This window comes from Acytostelium subglobosum (genome assembly GCF_000787575.1).
Source record: "Acytostelium subglobosum LB1 DNA, scaffold: scaffold8, whole genome shotgun sequence".
Lineage (NCBI taxonomy): Eukaryota > Evosea > Eumycetozoa > Acytosteliales > Acytosteliaceae > Acytostelium > Acytostelium subglobosum.
In genome coordinates, this window is record NW_012236525.1 from 841,986 (window position 1) to 866,919 (window position 24,934).

Sequence of the window (24,934 nt, forward strand, 5' to 3'; positions counted from 1 at the left end):
GGACACGGTTGATGATGTGGTCGAAGTGGATGTGGATGTGGATGTTGACGATGTTTGCATTGTGGTAGTTAGGAAGCCGCCTGTTGTGAGGGGTGATCCATCCCCGCCGCCACCGCCATCGCCACCATTTCCGCCATCATCATCATCGCCGCCGCCGCCGCCGCTTCCGCCGCCGCCATTACCGCCTCCACTGCCGTGGCTGCTACCATGGTGAGTTGAAACTACGCCACCCAAGATTGCAATCACTGCGCCTGCACCTGCACCGCCACCGCCGCCGCCTGCGCCAGCGCCGCCTCCAACAACTCCTGCGCCGCCTGGTCCGGCTGCGCCACCAATATCACCACCGCCCGTAGTCTGTTGCGAGGATGATGAAGTTGATGTGGATGATGTTGTGGACGTTGACTCGGTGGTGTCATGCTCCTCACTTGGGTCCTCATGACTCATACTGTTGCTGTCCTCGTGGCTGTTGCTGTCCTGGCTGTTGCTGTTGCTGTCGCTGTTGCTGTCACTGTTGCTGCTGTCGGAGCTGTCAGAGCTGTCACTGCTGCTGCTGTCCTCCTCCTCGTGCTTGAAGGTGCCGGTTGCAGTCTGGAAGTAGAATGTGAGCGTGACGGTCTTCTCGCCCTCCTCCTCGCTGGGCTCCACAGTGCATCCGACGCTTGAAGATGAGTAGACGATGATGTTGGAGCACTCCTCGCCGCCGACGTCAATCTCTGGCGACTCGTCCGACAGACCCAGGTTGCTACCCGAGATCATGATCTGGGTGGGGTTGTCCTTGTTGCCCTCGCTTGGACTGATCGAGTCAATTGACGGTCCGTCATACGAGAAGTCAGTGTTGATGTCACTGATCTGGTCGCCCAGGGTCACGAACAATGGGATGTTCTGGCCTCCACCGGATGGTGCAGTGAACACGATCTGATCACTTGAGTGTGAGTCCACAGAGACATCGTCCACGTTGAAGTTGACAGATGGCTCATTGTCGTCCTCCTCCAAGTTCTTGCCGCTGATCGTTATCGAGAAACGACCATCGATTGATCCGGAGCTTGGTGAGATCGAGTCAATCTTTGGCGCACCATAATATTCAAATGACACGCTGTCTGATGATTGCTGGCCGTCGACCTCCACCTGGACATCGACGTCGCCCTCCTCTGACGAGGTTGGAGTGCTGCATGTCAATCGTTCGTCGTCGCCCGATCCAGGGATCACGCTCACACCCGAGCAGTCACCCGAGCCAATCTTGACTGATGGACTATCACCAAAGTTCTTTCCAGTGATCGTGACCAGAGTGTTCCTGCTCATCCTGCCCTTCTCTGGTGAGATGCTGGATACAGATGGTGCTGATTGATTGATTGGGTGAGTGAGGGTTAGTATGTGATCATGATAATGTGAGTGGAATGATTCCAAACAACAACATACCATCGTATGAGAAGTAGTCGTTGGAGTCTGATGATTGAGTGCCGACTGTGACTTGGACGTTCTTGTTGGCGCCAGTACCCTTGGGTACCTTGCAGAGTACTTGGTTGTAGTCACTCCATGTGATCTCATCACATTCATTATCGCCAATGGATACGGTGTTGTTGGATGAGTCGCTGCCTGCTTGGTTGACCTCATCAGCCCAGTCTGCTGGCACAAAGTTGTCACCAGTGATCGTTATCCACTTGTCGCCCTTGGTTGGTGCCGAATAAGAGTTGGAGTCGACCACGGGCTTGGAGTACTTGATCGTTGACGACACTGATTGGTTGCCAATGAATACCACCAAGTCCACGTCAGCGCCCACGCCCGATGGCGCGGTACATGTGATCTGAGTGGAGCTGATCCAGTCGATGGTCTCACAATCCTGGTTGTTGATGGTGATGTTGGAGTCTGCGGGTGAGACACCGGCGGGCACAAAGTTGGTGCCAGTCAATGTGATTGACGATCCCTTGGTGTCGCTGTCTGAGACACTTGAGATGGTCGGTGCATTGTATGAGAATGTGTTGTCGTCTGTGTTCTCTTGGTCGCCGACAACGAGGCTGAGGGACAAGTCGCGTCCAATGCCAGGGGCGATCGAACATGAAACGTGAGTGTCGTCAATCCACGAGACAGAGTCGCATGAGTCGCCGTTGATTGTTAGGCTCGAGTCATCAGCGTCCACTCCACTTGGTACAAAGTTGGTGCCAACTATTGTGATGACCTCACCATCAGTCGCGGACTTGGGCACGCTGGACACCTTTGGTGCATTGTATGAGTAGGTGACGTTGTCGCGCTCGGTGGCCTGGTCGCCAACCACGAGCTTGATTGAGATGTCCTTGCCAATGCCCTTGGGAGCCTGGGCCACGATCGTGTTGGAGTCCTTCCAAGTCGCATCCACCTCGTCATCTTTGATCTTCACGCTCGAGTCCTTGGCCTCGACATTGTTGGGCACAAAGTTGTATCCGGACAATGTGATCGAAGTGCCCTTGGTGTCACTCTTGGTGACCTTGGACACGGCTGGTGCCTTGTAGGTGAAGGTAATGTCGTCTGTGTTGGCCTGATCGCCCACCACCACTGCCATGCTCAGGTCCTTGCCGATGCCAGCTGGCGCCTTGCACGAGACATGAGTGTCGTCAATCCATGAAACAGAGGTACATGACGAGTTGTTGATGGTGACGTTGGAGTTTGATCCAGGGTCGACGCCACTTGGCACAAAGTTGGTTCCTTGGATTGTAATGGTGTCACCGTCTGTCGATGATTTGGGTGCCGAGGTGATAGTTGGCGCGGTGTATGAGTAGGTGACATTATCGCGATCAGTTGTCTGATTGCCCACAATCAATGTGATTGTGATGTTCTTGCCAATGCCTGCGGGAGCCTGTGACACAAGCGACTTGGAGTCGATCCATTGTGTGGTGGCTGCCGTAGTTGAGTCGCCGATGGTGACGTTGGAGTCTGCTGGGGAGACGCCCTGTGGCACAAAGTTGGTACCAGTGAATGTGATCTGGCCGCCTGGTGTGCCACACGAGGACACATTGGAGACTGATGGCGCCAAGTATGAGAACAAACTTGATGTCTGTGGACGCTGGCCGCCGATAACTATGTCGAGAGTCAGGTTCTTGCCAATGCCTGCGCGAGGACGGCATGCAACCTGGGTGGAGCTAATCCACTGTACGTCTGGACAGAGTGTGTTGGCGATCGACACGTTTGAGCGCGTGCCAGGGTCGACTGCGTTTGGAACAAAGTTGGTTCCAATCATGGTGATGGTCGCATCGCCGTCTGTGGGTGCTTGTGGAACGGTTGTGATGTTGGGTGGCGCGTACGAGAATGTGATGTCGCTGTCGTTGTGCAAAGAGTGCTGTGTGCCGACCGAGAGGTCGATGGTCATGTTGGCACCAATGCCTGGAGCGACTGTGCATGACAGGTTGCCGGATGACGTCCAACTAATGTTCGCGCACTGTGTTCCATTGATCAACATGTAGCTTGTGGTCGAGTTGATTGTGATGTTGGCGTTGGCTGGGATGAAGTTGGTGCCGTACACCGTCAGTCGTCCACCATCTGTGCTCATATTGCCTGACGCAAGTGAGGTGATGTTGGGTGGCATGTAGGACATGTTGAATGACAACATGTTTGTTTGATTGGTCTGACCACCAATATACACCATGTATGTGATGTTGGCGCCAATGCCAGCTGGGATGGCTCCAGTGATTAATGTTGAGTTTGTGAATGTGATGTTGTTCAACAAATGTTGGCCCAGTGTCACGTTGCTGTACTCGAGGCTGCCCTCGTATCGCGCTGTGTTCGTGTCATTGCCCAACAACTCATTTGGAGCAAAGTTGTAACCTGTGATGGTAACCTGGTCTCCACCATCAGTGCTGCTGGTGTTTGAACTTCCCGAGCTCTTCGAGATGGACAGCACAGTGGGTGGCTGGAAGGTGAGGGCGTCGGACGAGACGTTGGAGGACTGCTGGGAGACTGATCCATTGACTGAGATTGACTTGCCAATGCCGGGCAACATCCTGCAGACGATGCAGTCAAAGTCCACGGTCTCGCGGTATGACGTGTTCATCAGGACGTATGGGTCAAAGATCGCCACGCCATCCTCATCCACCTCGTGGTAGGGGTCGGTGGGGGTGGGGATGAGCCCGCCATCGTCGTCCACGTATGTCTTGTTGTAGTAACAGTCCACCTCTTCGAAGCACACCACGTCGGTCGTGAAGTTGTTGATGGGGAGACCGATCGAGGCGTTGAATACGAGCAGACCCTTGGGTCCGAGGTCTTGTCCAATGATCCAGAATGAGCCGCCAGCAGAGGTGTTGAATGGCTCTTGGATGACCTGGAAGATGATGGGCGGGTCATACTTGAATTCGGGTCCGTCTGTGAATGATTGCTTGTCCACACTGATGCCCACGCGACTTATGCCTGCGGCGGGGGGCACGACACATGTGGCGGTATTGTCGTCAATACGCTCAGAAATGCTGCATGGAGTGTCGCCAATGTTTACCTGTATCACCTCATTGTTGTCCTCGCCTGCCAGACCAAATGATGATCCGTACACAGTCATGATGTCGCCTCCGACTGTGGCCGAACGTGTAAGTGACACGCTCGTGATGACTGGCGTGGTGAAGTTGAGCGAGTGTTGCTGGGCTCCGGGAGTCAAAGTTGACTGGCCGGCGACCTCGACAGCGATAACCTTGTTGTAGCCAGTGCCGCTTGGTGAGATGATAAGGTACTCATTCGAGCTGTATTGGTAGGCGCGGTCCACGCTGAACAAGGTGTCGTCGACAGAGACAAGTATGTCGCTTTCGGACGTGGTGGACGAGACGAAGTTGTGTCCGGCGATTGTCACACGACCACCTCCAATCGTTGGCAATGGCCATGTGCTAGTGGTGACTGATTGGATCACTGGCGCATCATAGACGAATTGGTAATCCAACAATGGAGTCTCCTGAGGCAGGTTACTAAGCGTGTTTGAATATGTGATTGGAACTATTCCAACACCTGAGCCAACTACACATGTGAGCACCTGACTACCATCAGATTGATCGACAACTGATTGAGTCTGGCATGTTCTCGAAGATGGGTCCTGTCCAACAATGACCTGCACGCCTGGCTCGCTGAGCTTCCAACCTGCGACCGTGATCACATTGGTTGTGGAGACGGTGGGGCCAGAGAGTCCGGTGATAGACGAGACGATGGGGCCGGATGGACAGAGTGCGAGGATGTCCGCACCATGCTGGAACACGGTCAGGTTGGTCTTGGTGATCGCGCAGAGTTGACCTTGGTATGTTACGATGGCCAGTCCGTCCTGAGCGGTGCTCGCCTGGTCTTGGACAAAGTATGTCGAGTGTTGGTTGTACTTGTTAACGAGTGTGGCTGTCACAAGTGCGTTGTTGAGCACCTTGGTGATGAGCTGGATGCCGCGTGGAGTGATTGGGTATCCGTCTTCCATGAGGAACTCGCACAGGTTAGGGTCATCCAAACGCAACAGCGACTGAAGCAATGGAGTGTTGATAAACAACTCCTTGAACTGTGTTGAGAAGAGGTATTGGATTGCCTGGTTGTGTGTCCAGTCTGTTGGGGTGGATGTTGATGACACCCATAGGCTGGCCATGACCTCTGTAGCGGTCATGTTTGTCGAGGACGAGTTGATCGTGCTTTGGCATATGCCCAAGGACAGAAGGACAGCCTCCAGCGAGGATGAGTTGGTCAAGGCTGCGGGGAGGAGGTCAACGCATCGCTCGGAGCAGTTGTAGATGTGGTTGTATATCATGATCTCCTTGATTCCTTGTGTGGTCAGTGGGCTGGTTTCGTTCGAGGCTGCGAGCTTCGCAATCAAGTTGTTGGTAAAGGTCAACACATCGGTGAAGCCATTCTCGCGAACCACCGTGCTGATCGTCGACAAGTCGACTGTGTTGTCCGAGTTGCCATCAGTGTATGCAGTGCGCTGGCAATACTCCTCCTGGCAATCATCGTCATCTTCATCAATCAGATCCCACAAGTATGCTGTGATCCAGCCTTCGGACTTGGGTCCATTGCGCTGTTGAGTGCGTGTCGATGTAAAGTGCTCGATGTCTGTGCGCGAGGTGGTGGCGGTATTGGCATCGATGCCAATGATAACTGAGGCCTCGCTCTTGGGCAGGGTGGGGAAGACTGTGTCACGCAATGCCATTGAGAGCATGTTGATGTACGCGCCCTTCATAGCCACCTGCTCGTTCTCGACGATCTGTTCGAGTTGTGCCGAGACGGGCACGGCAACATTCGCGGCCTGGGGCATGTTGGCATCGACGAATCCAAGCACGGCAGTTCGCACAGCCAGCTCAACGCATAGTCTACGGAAGTCCAACGAATACGCATTGGGGTCATTGTTGTTGTTTACGATTGATGCGATGTGGGAGTTCATGTCCGCGACGATAGTCATTGCTGGCATGGGTTCGGCAACTGCTGGCACGCCAATGTATGATTCCTGTGAGGCGGCGGCGAGCACTTCCTGGACGGTCTTGAAAAGGAGCAAGAGGTTGGCGTCCGAGTCAGAGGTGTACAGGGGATGGAATGTGCCATTGACCTGCGCCATCTCGTATTCAATGGGCTTGCCATCAGTGTCCACAATCTTGAGGTCAGTGTGCGTATCGTGGAGCTGCAGCTTGATGCTTGCGTTGTTCCAGTTACCAGTGTATGTGAAGAGACCAAGGGCGTCAGTCTGGATGGTCATAGCGCCAGGTGTAGTGTCACAGAAGGGGCCAGTGCATCCGGGGTCGGCCACATAGAGCGTGGTGTTCACGAACCAAGGGTTGACCAATGCTTCCTGGTATGGCGTGACGTCGAAGCCGCTAGTACTTGTTGGCGATCCGCCAGGGGTAGTCGTCGATTTGAGAAGTCGCTGATGGGGGACATTTCGAGGCGTTGTGTCAAGAATAACGCGGCCACTGATGGTGGTTGGTGCGATCACCTTGGTCTGGTTGCATGCGCCAGACGTGCAGTTGTCCGACATATACCTGAAGGCCATCTCCTTGAGCATAAGTGAGCCAGCAGAGGGGACGCCTGGAACACAGGCAACAAGTCCACCGCCTGCCACCGACTTGGTGTTGAAGGCACCAAGACACAATAGGCTATCCTTGAAGCCAATCCTGCTGCGATCAATATCTGAACGCCATTGACGCAGGCCGATGGGCACGTCATGAGTCGTGGCAAAGTCGGTTGTCAATCGTTGCTCGGTGATTGCGTAGGTGTTGGGGATGATCACTGACTTGGCGGGCAGGGTGATGGACAAGGGGACACCGAGTGGCGTCCATACATCAGATTGATAGCCTGCGGACAAGATCACGCCGGAGCCACCACTGGGTACGCTAGTGAGTGAGTTGGCGTTGGGTGAGGGATCACTGAGTAGTGTGGCGAGGGTGGCAAAGGCAGAGGGGATGGGCTGGAGGTTGGTCTTGTAGATGAAGGGGTAGGTGGCTTGGACGGACGCGATCAACTCTGATGCGTTGGCGAACGAGTGGCAGAGGAATGAGTGGCCGAACGACAGGTCTTGGTCTTGTTTGACGCGAAGATGGTAGTCGTTGGGGAACCACGAGTCGGGGTGAGAGGCCGGCGTCTTGTACAGGGCCAGGTCACCAGTGAGTGGCACTGGGAAGCCCTCAAGGGTGTGGACGATGTGGAATCCTGCGCTCTGGTTGGTGTCCAGGCGGAATGATGCAAAGCCCTTGCCGAGTGTATTGTGCACGTTGTTCTTACCATTGATCGACTTTGATTGAGTGCCAGACAGGTCATCATACCATGGGCGGTCATTGTACATGAAGAATCCAGTCTGTGAGTACTGTGCATTCTGCTCGAGCTGCATCAATGTGCGGCCAAGACAGCTGCTTGAGTTGGATATCGATGCCTCCAAATCAAATGATGACGAGCTTGAGCTCAAGTACATGTAGCTTTGGGAGAATGGCAACTTGCGGGCGAACCACCAGCTCACGCGATCTCCATTGGGTGCGACACATCCTGGTACTGGCGCGATGTGATCAAACTTCAAACCATTGGATGTCTGGTCTCCATTGCTCACTGTGAGTGTCGCGCTGCCACTAGCATTGACCGCGGGTATCGTTGCGATCAGCTGTGTGTCGGTCAATGATGTGATTGGGATGGTGATGGCAGTGTTGGTCGAGCCGAGGCGGAGCGAGGTGATGTTGGAGTAGAAGTTGGTGCCGATGATGGTCACCTCCACGGACTGGCTGTAGATGACAGAAGTCGGGGAGACTGAGGTGAGGGTTGGCGTGGGGTAGACATAGGTCAACTGAGTGGCGATGGACATTGTGGCACCATTGATGGCAGTGACAGAGACTTGTTGTGGCACGCTCAATGATGGAGCGACACATGTCAACATGGATGAGCTGATCACCGTGATGTTGCCACATGATTGTGATCCAATGAACACGACTGTCAAGCCTTGAACAAATCCTGAGCCTGTCAATGTGATTGATGTTGACGTGTTGATGAGGACAGTCGAGGGCGAGATGGTGTTGATGATTGGCGACGGGTCGATGTAGGCAAAGGACACGTGGTTGGAGGCTTTGACATCGTTGATCACATACAGGTCCTGGTTGCCCAGTGCTGATTGAACAGATGGTGCAGTAAACACGATCGTAGTGTTGGTAATCGAGACGATGGTGTAGTTGGTCGCGCCATTGGTCACCGCGGACAGCCATCCAAAGAAGTTAGTGCCTGTTAATGTGATCGAGGTGGACTCAGTGAACACTGCTGTTGTGGGCGTAATCGATGTGATTGATGGTGTGGGTGCGATGTACACCAGGTCGACGCTATTGGACGACATATACTCGTTGTAGAGCAAGACCATCTTGGGTCCAAGCGAAGGGATCATAGGGGTTTGGACGACCATCCATGTGGAGTTGGACGCGAGTACTGGAGCTGCCATACCGCCAATGACGACGGTGGACACGCCTGGCACAAACGCAAAGCCGACCAGGGTGACCTGGGCTGGCTCGCTAAAGACCACGGACAATGGTGTGATTGAGGTGATGCCGGCGAGTGGTGGAATGTAGTTCAGTGGCTGGGCGTTGGACATGGTGGCCTCGTTGGTGACAGTGACATTGAGTGTGGCACTGGATGAGCGGACTGGCGCCAAACACACCATCATAGTACTGTTGACAAACTGTGTGATTGGGCAGACGATGCCGCCAACGAGTACCAAGGACATGCCACTCACGAATCCTGATCCGGCCACGGTGAGGACTGGGGCGGGGTCATTGAACATGATAACTGAGGGGTTGAGCGAGTTGATGGCTGGCACTGGGGCGATGTAGCTGATGGCCTTGGAGTTGGACGTGATGTACTCGTTGGACACGATCACAAGTCGCACGCCAGTGGATGACATGGGCGGGGCATTGCACCAGATCACCGTTGGCGACACGCTGGTCGTTGGACAATACGTTCCATTGATGCGCACTTGCGACATGCCATTGATGAAACCACTTCCATCTATCTCGAGTGTGGTCGTCTCCGTGAATGTGGCGACGGTCGGGCTGATCGATGTGATTGATGGCGTGGGTGGCACATACTCAAAAGACACATTGTTGGACTTGTAGACATCGTTGGCCACCCAGATAGTCTGCGCACCAGAGTAGCTACGCATGGGTGCCGTGAACATGATGTTTGTCGAGTTGATCGATGTGATGGTGAAGTTCATCGCGCCGACCGTGACGACCGTAAGCCAGTTGTAGAAGCCTGTGCCGGTCAGCGTCATTTGGGAGGACTGCGTGACGATGGCGGTCGCTGGGGTGATGGAGGTGATCACGGGCGCGGCCGGGATGTACTTGATCATCCAGACGTTGGACCACAGGTAATCATTAGACACGCTCACTGATCTGTTTCCAAATGATGTCGAGACCACAGGTGATTGGACTATGAGCGAGGACGAGGTGCCAGACACGTATGTGGCGTACACACCACCGATGAGCACTCGCGAGCCGGTGCCTGCCATGAAGTTGGCGCCATACACGGTGATCAGGGTCGGTTGATCGATCAGAACGACGTCGGGCTGGACCGAGCTGATCGAGGGCTGGGGTGGGACATAGGACAGGTACACAGAGTTGGACGATACATTTTGATTGAGTACGGTCACTTGTTGCTGGAATGGTATGGTGGCGATGGGAGGAGTGAAGATGAGTGTGGTCGAGTTGACAATGGTGGTTGGACAACTGAATGCGCCGACCATGGCCACGGACATGTTTGTTACGAAGTTCGCACCATTGATTGTCACGCTTGATGGACTGAAGTAAATGACGCTCCATGGTGTGAGCGAGGTGATGTTGGGCGTTGGCGGGATGAAGTTGATCGACAATGTGTTAGACACGGTGCCATCGTTGGTGACGGTGACCGCGCGCGAGCCGGTAGTCGACACGGCACTGGCTGTACATCTGATCGAGGTGGACGTCACACTGATCGTTGGACAGAGTGTCGTGTCGATCCTGACCGTGGACATTCCGTTGGAGAAGTTGGTTCCATTGACCTGCAACACAAAGTCCTGATTGATCACGGGCGTCGATGGACTGATCGCTGTGATGGCGGGCACGGGTGGGCTGTAGACCACAAACATCGCGTTTGATCGCACGCCCTCGTTGACAACCGTGACGTTCTCGGTGCCTGAGTGGGAGAATATGGGCGCCACAAACTGGATGCTGGACGCGGTGACCAAGTTGACAGTGCAATTGATGTTGTTGGACATCTGCACGTAGGACATGCCGGGGACAAAGCCCGATCCAGACATCGTGACAATGGTTGTGGTGGTGTAGGTCAAACGCGACGGATAGACCGATGTGAGTACGGGTGTTGGTGGCGCAAATGTCACCTGCAACACGTTGGCGGACCATCCCTCGGTTGTGATGGCCACGTCCTTGGCACCAGTGGTCGACGACGCGGCTGGCTGACAAATGATCGTGGTGTAGTTCTGGAAACTTATTGGACATAATGCTGCCCCAACTGTGACCTGGGTCGAGCCGACAAACTCCCAGCCTGTCAAAGTGAGCTTGGCTGGTGCGTTGAAGGTTGTGGACAGTGGCTGCACGGATGTGAGCGAGGGGACGGGAGCGACATATGTCTCCTGCATGCTGCCAGTCTTGTCCTCATTGATCACCATCACGGTCTTGCTTCCGGACGTTTTGAGCACGGGCGAGTAACAAGTGATCCTGTTGGCCGACACAACATAGACATCGGTACAGTTGATGCCGTCCACGGTCACGTAGGACATACCACTGGCGTAGCCGGTACCGTTGATGGTCAGCTGAGTCATGTGAGTGAATGTCACACTGGGTGGATAGATGCTGGTGATGGTAGGGGTTGGCGCAACATATGTAATGTTCAAGTTTGATGATTTAATCATCTCGTTCATCACATAAAGTTGCTTGATACCGGTAGTTGTCAATGCTGGAACATTCACAAATAGCTGGCTGGATGTGTAGCCGGTCACAGCTGCAACACGACCATCGACCATCACCTGAGTTACTCCACTAACAAAGTTATTGCCAGTCACTACAACCTTGGTGACCTCATTGAATATCACTGTGTTTGGAGTGACCGAGACAATAGTTGGCACGGGGACTAGGGTGGGGTGGGATAGTTCCAGTGATGGGGTGTGTTAGACATGATTGATTGATTGATTGATTGAATGGATGAATGAGACATACCAACATAGTTGAAGGGCATTTCATTTGAGGCTTGGTTCTCGTTGTAGACGATGACGGGCTTGGTGCCACTGGTGGTGAATATTGGAGGCTGGCAAGAGACCTGAGTGGTACTGACCACTTGTACTGCAGTACAATCTTGTCCATTAATCTTTACTGTTGTGATACCAGTCATATACTTTGTACCAGTCATTGTTATCCTAGAGTTCTGATTCAACAACATAACAGGTGGATTGATGTTTGTGATCGTTGGTGTTGGGGCTGGATATGTTTGATCAAGTTGTGTCAGATTGATTGATCGAGAGAGTGATTGAATGATTGAATGAGTGATACATACGGACATAGGATAAGGTGACGGCAGAGTTGGAGTTCTTGTTCTCATTGTATATGATGAGGGTCATGGTGGTGCTGGCTGATTGAGTGGGCGCAACACAAATGATTGATGTGGCAGTCATTGTTGTGACACTGCATGACCAACCTGATAATGAAGACTTGACCGATGTCAATGCAATCGAAACAAAGTTGGTTCCAATGATTGTTATATTGTTAGTCTTAGTATAGTCCAAACTTGATGGTGTAACAGATGTCACAGTTGGAGTTGGTGCTAAGGTGATTGGATGATTGATTGAGTGAGTAAGTGTGATCGGAATAGTTCCAGTCAGTGAGGATGGGACTAAATAACTTACGTATGTAGTTGAGTGCAAAGGTGTTGGAGGATACACCTTGGTTGAGTACTACAATGTTGGTCGTGCCTTGGGAGGTACGGGTAGGTGCGGCAAAGATGATGGTGTTGGGCATAACGAGGATGGCTGGGAATGTGTTGGTGCCAGACATAAGTATGGACATGCCAGGGATGAAGTTGAGTCCAGTGATGGTGAGATTGGTCGCAACAGTGTATATAATAGGCATTGGACTGATATTGTTGATCACTGGTGTTGGTGCGACGAATGTCACCGTGACCTGATTGGACGATGGTGTCGTAGGATTGTTTACAACGACCAATTTGGGACCGGTTGTGATCTGAGGTGGTAGATCACATGTGATCAAAGTATAGTTCACGAATGTCATTGAGCAGAACTGACCAGCAACAGTGACCGTCGAGTTGGGATTGACAAATCCAGTTCCACTGATACTCAATGTATTAAGTCGATTGTATATCAAGCCAGAGTTGGGTGTGATCGATGTGATTGATGGGGTTGGCACTGTATTGGGGGTCAGGGGTCAGGGTCAAGGGTCAGGGGTCAGGGGATGGGGATGGGATAGTTCCAGCCTCAATATAGTACATACTCTTGAAGGTCAATGGGAGGAGTGCGGACTTGTACTGTTTGACATTGACAACTTGTACATTTTGGGTTCCTGGCGCAGAGACAGCCTGTGCCGTGCACTCCAAGTATGTCCTGTTGACTGTTCCATCGATAATTGGGCAGTCAACTCCATTGATGTTCACAACAGAGATTGGTGTCTTGGTGAAGTCTGAAGTGATCACAACATGTTAGTTTATGGGATGAATGAATGAGCGAATGATACATACTTGTTCCAATGAGAGTGATCACGGAGTCGATGTTGAATGGGATACTGGTTGGCTGGAGGGAGTAGAGGACGGGGGTGGGCTCGAGGAAGAGGAGACCAACTTGGTTGGAGTTGATGACGTCGTTGCTGACAAAGACTGGCTTGATGCCATCGGCTGACGCGTCTTGGGTGGCACAGATGATCTGAGTGGATGTGGTCGAGATCACAGGACAGTCCTTCGTGCCAATGGTCACCGTGGAGAGACCAGAGTAGAAGTTGTTGCCCTTGATCGTCAACAGTGGGGGATCGACTCGCACCACCGTACTGGGCGTCAACAACTGGATGGTTGGCATGGTGTACTGGATGTACTGTGTGGACGTTGAGCCGAATGGCGCCGCGGACACTGTCAATGTTTTGACACCCGGTGTCGATGTGGACTGCAGCGCACAGATGATCCTTGTCGTTGACAATGATTGAGGTTGACATCTGACGCCACCCACCGTCACTATTGAAGGTGGAATGAATCCACTACCCTGTATCGTTATGGTCGTGTCCACATTGAATGGGGCATAAGGCGGAGTTATTGAAGATATTGATGGAGCACCTAGTTATTATATGATTGTGATTGATTGAGTGATTGAGTGATTGAGTGATTGAATGAGTGAGTGAGTGATCATCATATCATGTATGTCTTCAATCATATTCCAAAAGTAAGAGTGTGTGTTTGATTGATCAATCAAACACCCCACATCAATCAATCACTCGTTTAAACGAACGGTCGTTCGGCATTTTGATGATCATTACCATAAGTAGGTTGTAATAATAATAACAAAGATAACATAACCAATAGGATATTGATATACCCTGGTTTGCTACCAAACATGGTATGACTACCATGCAGTATGTGTGTCTTCATCGCTCGATGTGCTGTGATGACGCTCAATATCTGCAAGATGGTCTCGAGTGTATGATTGATTGATATAAATGTATGAATGGATATGAATAAGGATAAGTGTAAGTATACTTGTTTGATGTGATGGTGATGGGTAAGTTGACTAATCGATTCCCAATGCGGATGTGGATGTAAGTAAGTTCGCGCAAAGACCCTTTGACAATGACACTCTCCACCAATCATTGGGGCAAACAAGGTAGATTCTACCCGACAGACGTCATTGATTAACTGACTGGCTGCCCCATTAAAGCCGAAGTAAATCCTGACACCAAGTTGATCTTGACAAGGTAGGTCTGGTCAGTCGAGGTCCAGTTCCAACAATATGTGGAGGTATGTGGTTGTGGTGGGCACAAACGTAATTCCAACTCAAACGGCAAAGACGACGAATTGATGGAAGGGCATGGCCAGCCCTCCAACCACCCTCTGACATTGATGATGCCTTGAACAAGGTGTGACCCTTTACCATATCACCTGACTGACTGACTCCTCGAACAAGTCGAATAATTAATCATTCTTCAAATTAATGTATCTTTGCTGAAGTTGGTTGTTTGCCCCAACGCTGAAAGTCCTCGAGAGGTTGCTGGGAGGCAAAGGGCCATTTGATTGATATCCAATGGTTGCGATCGTCTAACCTATCGATAGTCGTTCAGTGGTATGGTACCCCATAATCGACAAATCGCAGGACCTCAGATTCCAATCGAATGTACCTTGCACATGCTCTGGCGATCACCCCTTCCGCGTCTATTTTTAAAAACTGACACCTTTGATCAGAACTTGTGGAGCTCACTCTCACACATCCATCCAATCAAGCAATCAAAGGGAGACCCAAGGGGTGTGTTCATGACCACCCACCAACCCATCACAAGTTCTGCGTGTCCAAGTCTACTATCTCTCTTACTTACTTAAACCAAACACACATGTGATGATGATGAACATGGTGTAGCAGAATCAACGAACTAAACTCAACTGATAAATGAGTGGCGACGCGACTATACAGTGGACCACTTCCTCGACGACGACGTTTGGAATCGACCCAATGCATGGATTGGAGGGCCATGTGATGTGGTGGTCCCGTCAGTTCTTTGGTTCAAGGTAGTATCAGAGGTTGATAGGCATTTGCTGCTTATGATGGGATGAGAGCAGACTACGCGCGAGTCTTCGGCTACTAAGTGGTCTTGGATTGCCTTGCCTCAAAGCTCGCTGGCTCGATCAATCAATCAATCAATCACATCAAACATCAAATCAAACAGGCAATCAAAGACAAGACAAGACAAGACAGCAGAAGGCAACAGTAGCATCAATCTCCCCGAGTTGTAGCTTCCCTGTCAACCTCGTTCTTTGCCTCAAGCCCTAGGCTTCCCTGACACGCGATCCAGACTTCCAACCTTGAACAACCTCGAGCTTACTTGGCAACACGCCCAGGCCAAACTCCTAGACATACTCCCAATCGCCGCGACAATACCCAATCCCATTCATTCAATCAATCAATCCATCAAGGGTCACTCAATCACTCAATCACTCACTCACTCACAAAGATACAACTTGTCATCAACATCCATCATCAACTTCAACAACATCAACAACATATTAACAACTTCAACAAAGTATGTGGCAGCGACACCACAACACTAATCAGTTGCTATGGAAAGCAATGATTGTTGTTGGCGCCATATGCGTATTGGTGTTGCCAGGCTGCTACGCCGAACCCACCATCACTGCAATGTCGCCACTCACCTCTTGGATAGGAGGCAATACAAGATTCATGATAGCCGGTGACGAGTTTCCCTCCGACCCCAGAATATACATTCGCTCAATTGCTGGCGTCAGAGTACGAATGGACACCAAGGGCACGGGCACCAACCCCTGGACCTTTGTTGTGCCCGACTATCCCGGCACCACGCCCCACAACCGACCCAACATGCAAGCCTGTCGTCTCGAGATCTACTTTGGCGATGACGACGACGAACAATTATTCAAATGGTTCGATGGTTTCCGTTACCTTGGTATGTTGTTATTTTTGATTGATTGAGTGGAACCGTTCCGTCCCATAACATTTGTTTAACATTTTCCCCACCCACACTCACCCCACTTGATCAATCAATCAATCAAAGTTCCAACACTGGATACGATTGGCCCTGATCGTGGATTCTTGAACAGTGGAGGATACTTAATCCGAATGACTGGAAACAACCTTAGACTTGCCAACAATGACTTCACTCCATCGTTAACAATTGCCGGACACACCATCAATGCCCATGCATTCACAAGTACAACCGTTGACTTCTACTTGCCAGACCACGACTCCATTGGAAACTACAACGTTGAGCTTGAGTTGTACAGTGGACGACGAGTCACATGTCGTGATCAATTTGCTTATGGAGGTAGGTTGTAGTGGACTTGGACTTGGCGCAGACAATAACTAACCACACTCAATTGCGCATGATATGTAGTACCATCGATCAATAACTTCACACCAAAGATTGGAACATCTGGCACGGGTCATTTGGTAACGTTCACATTGATTAATATGATTGGTGGAGCAACTGATTATACAGTGTCCATCACAGTCGATGGTAATCAATGTAATAATATCAATGTAATAAGTAATACTCAAGTATCATGTAATGTTCCAAGCGTGAACTTGGCCCCAGGTGAGCTCCGTGAAGTCTCATTCCAAATCCGAGTCGGCAACCAACTAGTGATGGGAACGCCAAAGTTCACTCACTATCGTAAGTCATCTCACCCATTCAATCAATCAATCACACCGGGGAATCATCCCACTCACTCAACCAATCAATCAATCATCACTGAACCAATCACTCACCCACTCAATCAATAATAGACCCAAAGGTAGTCACAGTATCACCTGATCGTGGCCTCGTGATTGGAGGCACATTGATGCGCATCACTGGAACATACTTGCACAAGGCACATTCTGTGCTGATTGGTGGCGTGGCTTGTCAGATCAAGAAACAGGTATCTAATGAAATCCGCTGTCTGACTGGCGCCTTGACCTTTGCCGATGGCGTCTGGGAGGTCACGAGCAATGTCCAGGTGATCTACAATGGTGGAGCGACCTACTACCCGCCCGTGGACCAGACCTTCCTCTATGCCGCACCCTACCTCACCAGCCTCAGCCCATCAGTGATCACCGACAAAGGCGACTACTACATCACGATGAAGGGACACCATCTGGACCTGGCCGGCGCGTGGAAGATTGGAACAGAAATGGATTGGAACACCGTGGGCAATGTCGTCCAGCGTGTCTCGCTGCACATTAAGCTGGACTCCCGTCAGTTCAAGAACGCAGGACTTGTGGACGTGCAAGTGGCCGCCAAGGGCTACAGCTCCAACAAGATTCAGCTCATGATTGGCCAGCCCACTCTCACGGCCGACGTTACACCCAGCACCGGCTACATGCACCTTGCCACACCCATCCGCATCACCACGCACAACTTCCCTCTGGTTCCCACCACCACCAACCTTGACTCGATCGTCAAGTTCTTCATCGACGGCCGTCCCTGCACCACCCTGGTCCAAGTCGATCAGAACACATTCACTTGTGTGGCGCCAAAGGGCCTCAACGCCATCGCCGCACCCATCTCATTCACGCTCTACAATGGCCTATACACGTTCACATCGGACAAGAGGTTCACGTACTGGGTGCCAGCCATCACGAGTCTGGAGCAGTCCAATCGCGTCCCCAAGGGCACCGGCCGATTCCGTCTGCTTGGCACGCATCTGGACATCGCGACCGGCGTCACGGTCAACGAAGTGGACATTGCCAACTTTTTGGTGGCGTGCACGGTCGAGGCCACCAAGATCGAGTGCCCCATGCCCTCCAACTCACCAGGCGGCTACAACGTCCAGTTGATGGTCAATGATGTAGGGTTCTCCGCGCCCACCAACCTCGTCTATGAAGGCCCGCACATCGACGCCATCAGGCCACACCAGGGCACATACAACAAGAACATCCTGGTCACGATCACTGGCACGGGCTTTGGCACGGACAACAGCAAGGTGCGCGTGGAGATCGGCATCGACACGTGCCTAAACGCGCGCATACTGCCGGCCGTCGGTCTGGTCGAGCGCATCGAGTGCCAGCGCGTGGCCAATGGCGGCCAATCGTCCGACGGCGTCACGGTCTACGTGACCAACCCGACGACCAATCTCGAGGTCGAGTCAATCGAGAACTTGCAGTTCATGGCCAACGCGATCTCGTGTCTTGGACGCCGCGAGGACGACGGCTCGCACTCGCCCGTCGACTGGTGGTTCATCTACAAGATACGCGGCCACGGCAACTACTACCTCTACATCGACAGCACAATGGACCGCCTCCAGCGCTACACGCCCCTGCAGCCCATCAACGCCAACGACCCGCTGAGCCCGCTGGTCGCCACGTATGACCAGTACCGCAACTACTACTACATGTTCTTCAATGATCAGACGGGCAAGCGCACGGACCTTGGTGGACGTCATGCTGAGAAGTCACACGGCACATATGGACATGTGAAGGGCTTCATCATATACGACAGTGATCTGACGGGCATCCATGTCACACATTCCAATCCATTGTTCCCATCGACTTCCGACCTATCGGCCAATGCATTCAATGGCATTGGCAGTGGTCTCAAGCTATTGGGTGCGGCTGACCTCAACCAACACTTCTTCTGCTACCAATACCCTGATATGGATACCATCATGAGTACCCTCGTTCGCTCCAGACCATTCCTAATGAAGCCCTACCGAGTTTTCAACCCATCTGGATGGACTCAACCAGAAATTGTAAGTGTTAGTTACCCTCATCACTTTAACCAAACCCTTGTACTAACCCTACCCTTACCCTTGCCCTCGCCCTCGCCCTAACCCTCGCCCTCGACCCTTACCCTAACCCTCGCACTATCACTCGTTTCTTCATCTTAACCTTGCCTCACCCTTACCCTTGCCCTCGCCCCAACCCCCGCGCTAATCCTCAACCCTACCCTTAACCCTTGCCCTCACCCTAATATTTAGTTAGCCAACTGGAGATACTATGACTATGTCTATAGCATGTTTGGCTTGGCTCAGAGGACAGTCACTGGTACAAACCCAGCCATTGAAACTGAAAAGACTATCCGCCGCGCTTGTATGAACAGCATCGCCGACACTGCCAACTTGGACAACATCTGCCATTGGAGTACCAACTTTAACATCCAAGGACTGGGCCCCGCCATCTACTTCCAAAAGACCAACACCAAGGTCTCGGGAGACTACCCTGCCGCCGACATCCCGCGACCAGTCACACTCTCGCCCTACATCCTTGCCAACGCCAGGGACACGACCTTGTACGAGGGCATCGACCTGTGGATGGTGGCCGCCGCCACAATCGGCCGCAAGATGTTTGTCGAAACTTTCTTCAACGGAGGCGTCCTACAGGTGGAGACCAACGAGTACCTTATCAACGTGGGTGTGCTCGACCTGCCACCCTACCTCTCCACGCAGACCCCGGGCATTGGCGGCGTCACCTACAGCGACTGCGAGTTCAGCTCCAAGAGCGGCCACGAGCACGCCAAGCTCGGCTTCCCCGTGTACCCGGCGTACGACGGCGCAGCCTACAACGCCAACGAGAACATGTTCTGTGTGGGCGACCTCAACCGCCACAATGGCCAGTTGAAGCGTGGTGGTGGCATCCTGTGCTTCCAGCACCCAACCCTCGCCTACCAGTTCAACCGCATGGTGCGAGTCTACAACTCAAAGAACGCACTTGGCATCGTACACCAGCGCCCCGTCGACGGCATGTTCCTGTTCATGCCCATCGTGCAGCCGATCCAGCTGACGCGCGCTCTGGGCTGGGCCGACGACATTGTGGTCGAGCTCAAGGACTCGATTAATGGCGCGCACGTCACTCGCATGCCCCAGGACATCCTGACCATCACGTCGGCCACCGCCACCCACCCCTTTGATGTGATTGCTAAGTTCTCGGCCTTGAGGACGGCCCTTGTGATGACGGGCGGCAACACTGAGATATCGCTGGTCGAGACTCCGCCCTTGTTGGCCGGCCAAGACGACATCATGAACTACGTAGCCGACGACACCTTCTCAATCCACTATATCGCCTACAACCCATCGGTATCAATCTGTGACTTTGTGTTTGGCATGACAGAGTGCACCAAGGACAATGCACGCCGCACTCACCTCGTCAACCCTGGTGGCCCGGCGGTCTTCCCCACCGCATTCCTGAGTCCATACGGCCAGCGCCAACTTGTAAGGACGTTTGATGTGGCCACGTCTGAGGATCATTTGATCATTGAATTTGTGAAGAGGATGAGGACTGCCTTGAGCTCGGTTGCTCCAATGACTGTCGCCGTCGACACCACATTGCCCCTGAGCAAGATACGCAGTGATGGACCATTCATCATGCGAAACAATGCCATTCTATGTGAAGATGAGTTGGCCTACCTTGTGACTGCCATGCACATCTATCAATCCTCCGGAGCCACCGATGGCAACACACTTCTCTTCAACATTGGAGATGACGCGCCAAACTGGGCCAACGGAGTCCTTGTGGCCATCGCCAAGAAGATCTACAACGTATGTCATTCCTTCATCCTGGAACTATTCCATCACTCAATCAATCACACTCTGGAACCATCCCAATGACTGACACAATCACTCGCGCAACATATAGTCTATCCTTGACTTGAATGACCAATCAACAGCCTTCCAGAATTGTTACTTAAACATGGTACCCAACATGGACGACATTGGAAACTACAACGAGTATGTACTGATTGATTGATCGATGGAATCATTCCACTTACTAACCCAACCCCTCCCCAATATTCCAGGGCCGACCCATCTGTGTTGAACCCAACCCAAGTTCTACTATACCATAGGTCAGCTGCAGCAGCTTATGATTTGATGAGCAACACCTTTAGCAATGGTGGCGGCGGTAGGTCTGTAAGATTAGCCGATGATGACATGGTGCCTTGGACTGTGATGTTGAGGAAGCTGTCTCAGTTCCGCCGCTCGGATAATATCAACTCGTTGTCCGACCTTTACATGACACTCAATGATGACGACACCAGTCCCGATGACCCATGGTACCAAACCAAGACCAACAACGACATTCTGGAGAACAACTATCTGGTCGAGCCACAGGTCTGGTGGATGGACGACGACGACGATCACTTCATGCCCGACAATGGCGGCGCTCCCGACAGCTCAGAGGCCGCCGATCCAAGTATCATCTCCCTTTTCGCCCTGTTCAGCCCGCCAACGTCCAAGTCTAAGTCCACGGTAGCTGCCGCCACGCGCAGTGAAGACATGGCCAGGGACTCAGACACTACATCCGCGGTTTACTTGCGCCAGGATGACTTTGAGGACGTGCTCGCGATCCATGAGTTGCTCAACAAGTCGGTCACATTCTCGGTCAGGGACATCCTGTCCACACTGACCGAGGATCAGGTGTTGAGCATGAATGACGCAATGGAGAAGTGGGTCAACATCCAGGGCAAGAACCAGGCGATACAGGTGTTGTTGCGCGACCCCATGAACCAGACAAGCGACCAGCCAGTGCGCTTCATCTCCGAGCTCAGTGAGGATAACATTGGCAATGAGATTGATCTGTGCTTCAAGAATAATGTGGCGCAGGTCTGCTCAGGTCCCTCGATCACATCGATCACATACTTCCTCGAGTCGGCCATTCGCGCACAAGCGTCATCCCGCCGCAAATTTGGCGATCTCGATGTATACTTCCTGCCGCGACCCTATGGCTATGTTGGCTCGATCTCGTCGGGCATCGATGGCATAGCCATCGCCACATTCAATTCCAAACTCTGCGACATCCAAATGATGACGCGGGTACAGTTCAACGCTGAACAGCAATTCGAGACACTATGCTCTCGCGTCGGTCCAATCGTGACCAATGTCAGCCCACTCTCTGGATCCACATCTGGAGGCGATAAGATCACTGTGGATGGCCTTCGCTTCAACTCGTCCGTGACCGTGAGGTTCAGCGATATGTTCTGTGAGAGCGTCACCGTTGTCTCATCGTCCCGCCTAACATGTCTGACACCCGCACATGTCGGAACCTCGCACCCCATCCTCCTCTCCACAGCGCAGACCATCTTCAATCTCCAGCGCACCACCTACCTCTTCTCCTACGACGCCCCCACTATCTCTTCGGTCGCCCCCTCTACAGCCGATAGCAATGGATTCCAGATCATCACAATCACCGGCACCAACTTTGGCTCGGACAGTGATTTGGTCGAAGTCACCGTGGACAACATACACAGCTGCTGGCCAATTGTGGGCATCGACTCTCAGAACATCGCGTGCTACTCGCCAGAGGGTGTCGGCAAGTTCAAGTCGGTGCAGGTCGATGTTGATGGACAGCAGTCTAAGTACGACATGGCTACAATGGCAGCGAGCACCTTTGACTATGAGAGCCCAACGGTGAGCGAGTTTGTGCCAGCCAACGGTGACCCCAGCGACTACATTGTCATCCACGGCGATGGCTTTGGTGACCCCGACAACGGCGACCCTGAGCCCGTGCTCTACCTCGACGACAAAGTTGTGGACGTGGTCAACTTCACCAACAACTACATCATGTTCCAGCTCGATCATGGCGTTGCACAACAGTCTCTGTCGATCCAGGTCGGTGACCAGGTGCAGGAGACCAGCTTCACGTACTACCCCCCATACGCGGCATCCCTCGTCACGCCAGACGCACTCAGCACTCTGGGTGGCCTGCTCCAGCTCAATGGATATGGATGGGGCATGTCGTCGGACGACATTGACTACGTGCGCTTGGGTGACTCCATCGAGTTGTCTTGCAACCCATTCGATGTGTTTGTCGAATGCACCATCCCTCCAGGAATCGGCGCCAACCTGTCCATCTCGGCATCAGTCGGAGATCAAGCACTCCAGGTGGACGCCACGCTCACCGTCTCCTACTCGGCACCAACAATCACGTCGGCCACATTGATCAATGGTACACAGGTACAGGTTATTGGAAGTAACTTTGTTCCATTGGACATGGGAGTGACATTTGACCCATCGACCTCATACCTCAACGTCACCTACATTGATGGCAGCAACACATTGTGTCACTCATTCGTCAGCGAGAGCTATATGGCATGCAATGTCACCTTGGCACCAACCACCATCACACTCTCAGTCGCTGGACAACTCTCCAACACCATCCAACTCTGATCATTCCATCAATCAATCAATCAATAAATATTGATCATCAATCATTCAATCAAAGAAATTAGTATTTATTTATGGTGACATGACCATCATCTTGTTGGCTCGGGCCTCTCTGCGACGTCTGATCCTGCGCTTTACCAAGATGACTGTAGTGGCAATTGTAATGATCAGGAAAATGACTGAAGCTACAGCTATGACGATAAACACCTCTACTATTCCAAATGGTGGGTGATAGATTTCCCGATGGCATAGTTCATATGGTCTATAGTTAGAATAGTGTAACAAGGTGAACTTTGAACTGACTGAGCATCTCTGACATTGTGGCACATTGATTCCAAATAATGTTTGATTGGTAGTGCTATTCAACAATTCATTGTGAGCTCGCACTGGGAGGTCATCAGACATTGCAATAGGTGAGAAGCGACCAAACAACTCCTGGTCCTGGCTATCAACAAAGTATTGAAGACTACCTAGATCGTCATTGGAAACCCTGACCATTCGTCCACATCCAATGAGGGAGTCGGAAGTTGAACTATTCTTTGATAGGATGACCCTAAGTGAGTTCATATTTGATTGATAGCTCCATCCATCGACATAGACAATCATGTCAAATGAATTTGGTGCATATGTGATGTTGTTCTTAACATTGTATTCTGACCCAGTATCCAGCTGATTGAGTTGGACAGTAATGTTGAGTCCTGGAATTAATGTTATCAAGTTGTACAATCTTGAAGTTATGTTGTAGCTAGTACTAATGATTGATGAGTTCCAAGTGAATGTTGGAAGTTGTTTGATGACATTATGATCACTATCCAACTCTTGGATCTCCACAACATTGATGTTGTAAGCATAGGCAGGGTCTGGATTCGTATCACGTTGTGGATAGAGCCATGATATGATAGTGGATGGAGTTGAGTTTGAATATATAAGTTGGGACCAGTATGGGAAATATGTTTCACAATAAGGTCCAGCAACATTGACGTAAAATTGTGTATCATGGCAGACACATTGACCATTTATACAATCACCACGACCATGGCACTTCTCCTGTCCTTCCCAAAAAACTCCGCAATCCTCTGTTATAACACTTGGATCTAAATAATATTAGTATCATTTAAATGATTTAATAAAGGAATATTAATGATTGTTTACTTACATATTGCCATTGATTCTTTGGTTTGATAAGATTCATTGTTGATAACCATGTTGAGGCTGGCATATCCTGGGGATACTTTTGGTAGTGTACATATTATTGTTGATTGATTATAATCCAAAATATCACATTTGATAGTTGAGTTAAATGTCACTGAACAATATTGAATTGGATTATTTCCAAAGTATCCATGAATTGTGATAACACCACCATCAGTTGTTATTGGAGAGTATGATGAAACTATTGGATACTCTATTATTAAATATTAATATATATTTAATTTATTGTTTAACAAAAGTATACCATACTTACTCAATTGTGTTTGGGAACCTGTCAAAGTTTCATTGGTACTCTTTACAACAATGGAATATATTAATATTGAATAGATTATTAATTTAAACATTATATTTAATTATTTGATTGTTTGATTGTTTTGATTGATTGATTGATTAATCGACTGATTGTTTAAATGACAAAGTTCGTTATTATCCT

The 24,934-nt window shown here is 51.2% G+C and overlaps 2 protein-coding genes across 2 annotated transcripts; one reads left to right on the forward strand and one right to left on the reverse strand.

The window, feature by feature from the left end:
- Nucleotides 1–337: 337 nt before the first annotated feature.
- SAMD00019534_047360 (hypothetical protein) lies at nucleotides 338–14,042 on the reverse strand (the record flags this gene model as incomplete). The annotated part of the gene is made up of 9 exons (XM_012900226.1): nucleotides 338–354; nucleotides 447–1,337; nucleotides 1,417–11,553; nucleotides 11,640–11,897; nucleotides 11,974–12,240; nucleotides 12,323–12,838; nucleotides 12,924–13,109; nucleotides 13,168–13,749; nucleotides 14,009–14,042. 9 exons carry the CDS (start codon nucleotides 14,040–14,042, stop codon nucleotides 338–340), a joined length of 12,888 nt encoding a protein of 4,295 aa, XP_012755680.1.
- A 1,706-nt stretch (nucleotides 14,043–15,748) lies between these two features.
- Nucleotides 15,749–23,292, forward strand: SAMD00019534_047370 (hypothetical protein; the record flags this gene model as incomplete). The annotated part of the gene is made up of 7 exons (XM_012900227.1): nucleotides 15,749–16,100; nucleotides 16,209–16,478; nucleotides 16,548–16,826; nucleotides 16,940–18,882; nucleotides 19,111–20,667; nucleotides 20,765–20,856; nucleotides 20,925–23,292. 7 exons carry the CDS (start codon nucleotides 15,749–15,751, stop codon nucleotides 23,290–23,292), a joined length of 6,861 nt encoding a protein of 2,286 aa, XP_012755681.1.
- Nucleotides 23,293–24,934: the final 1,642 nt, after the last annotated feature.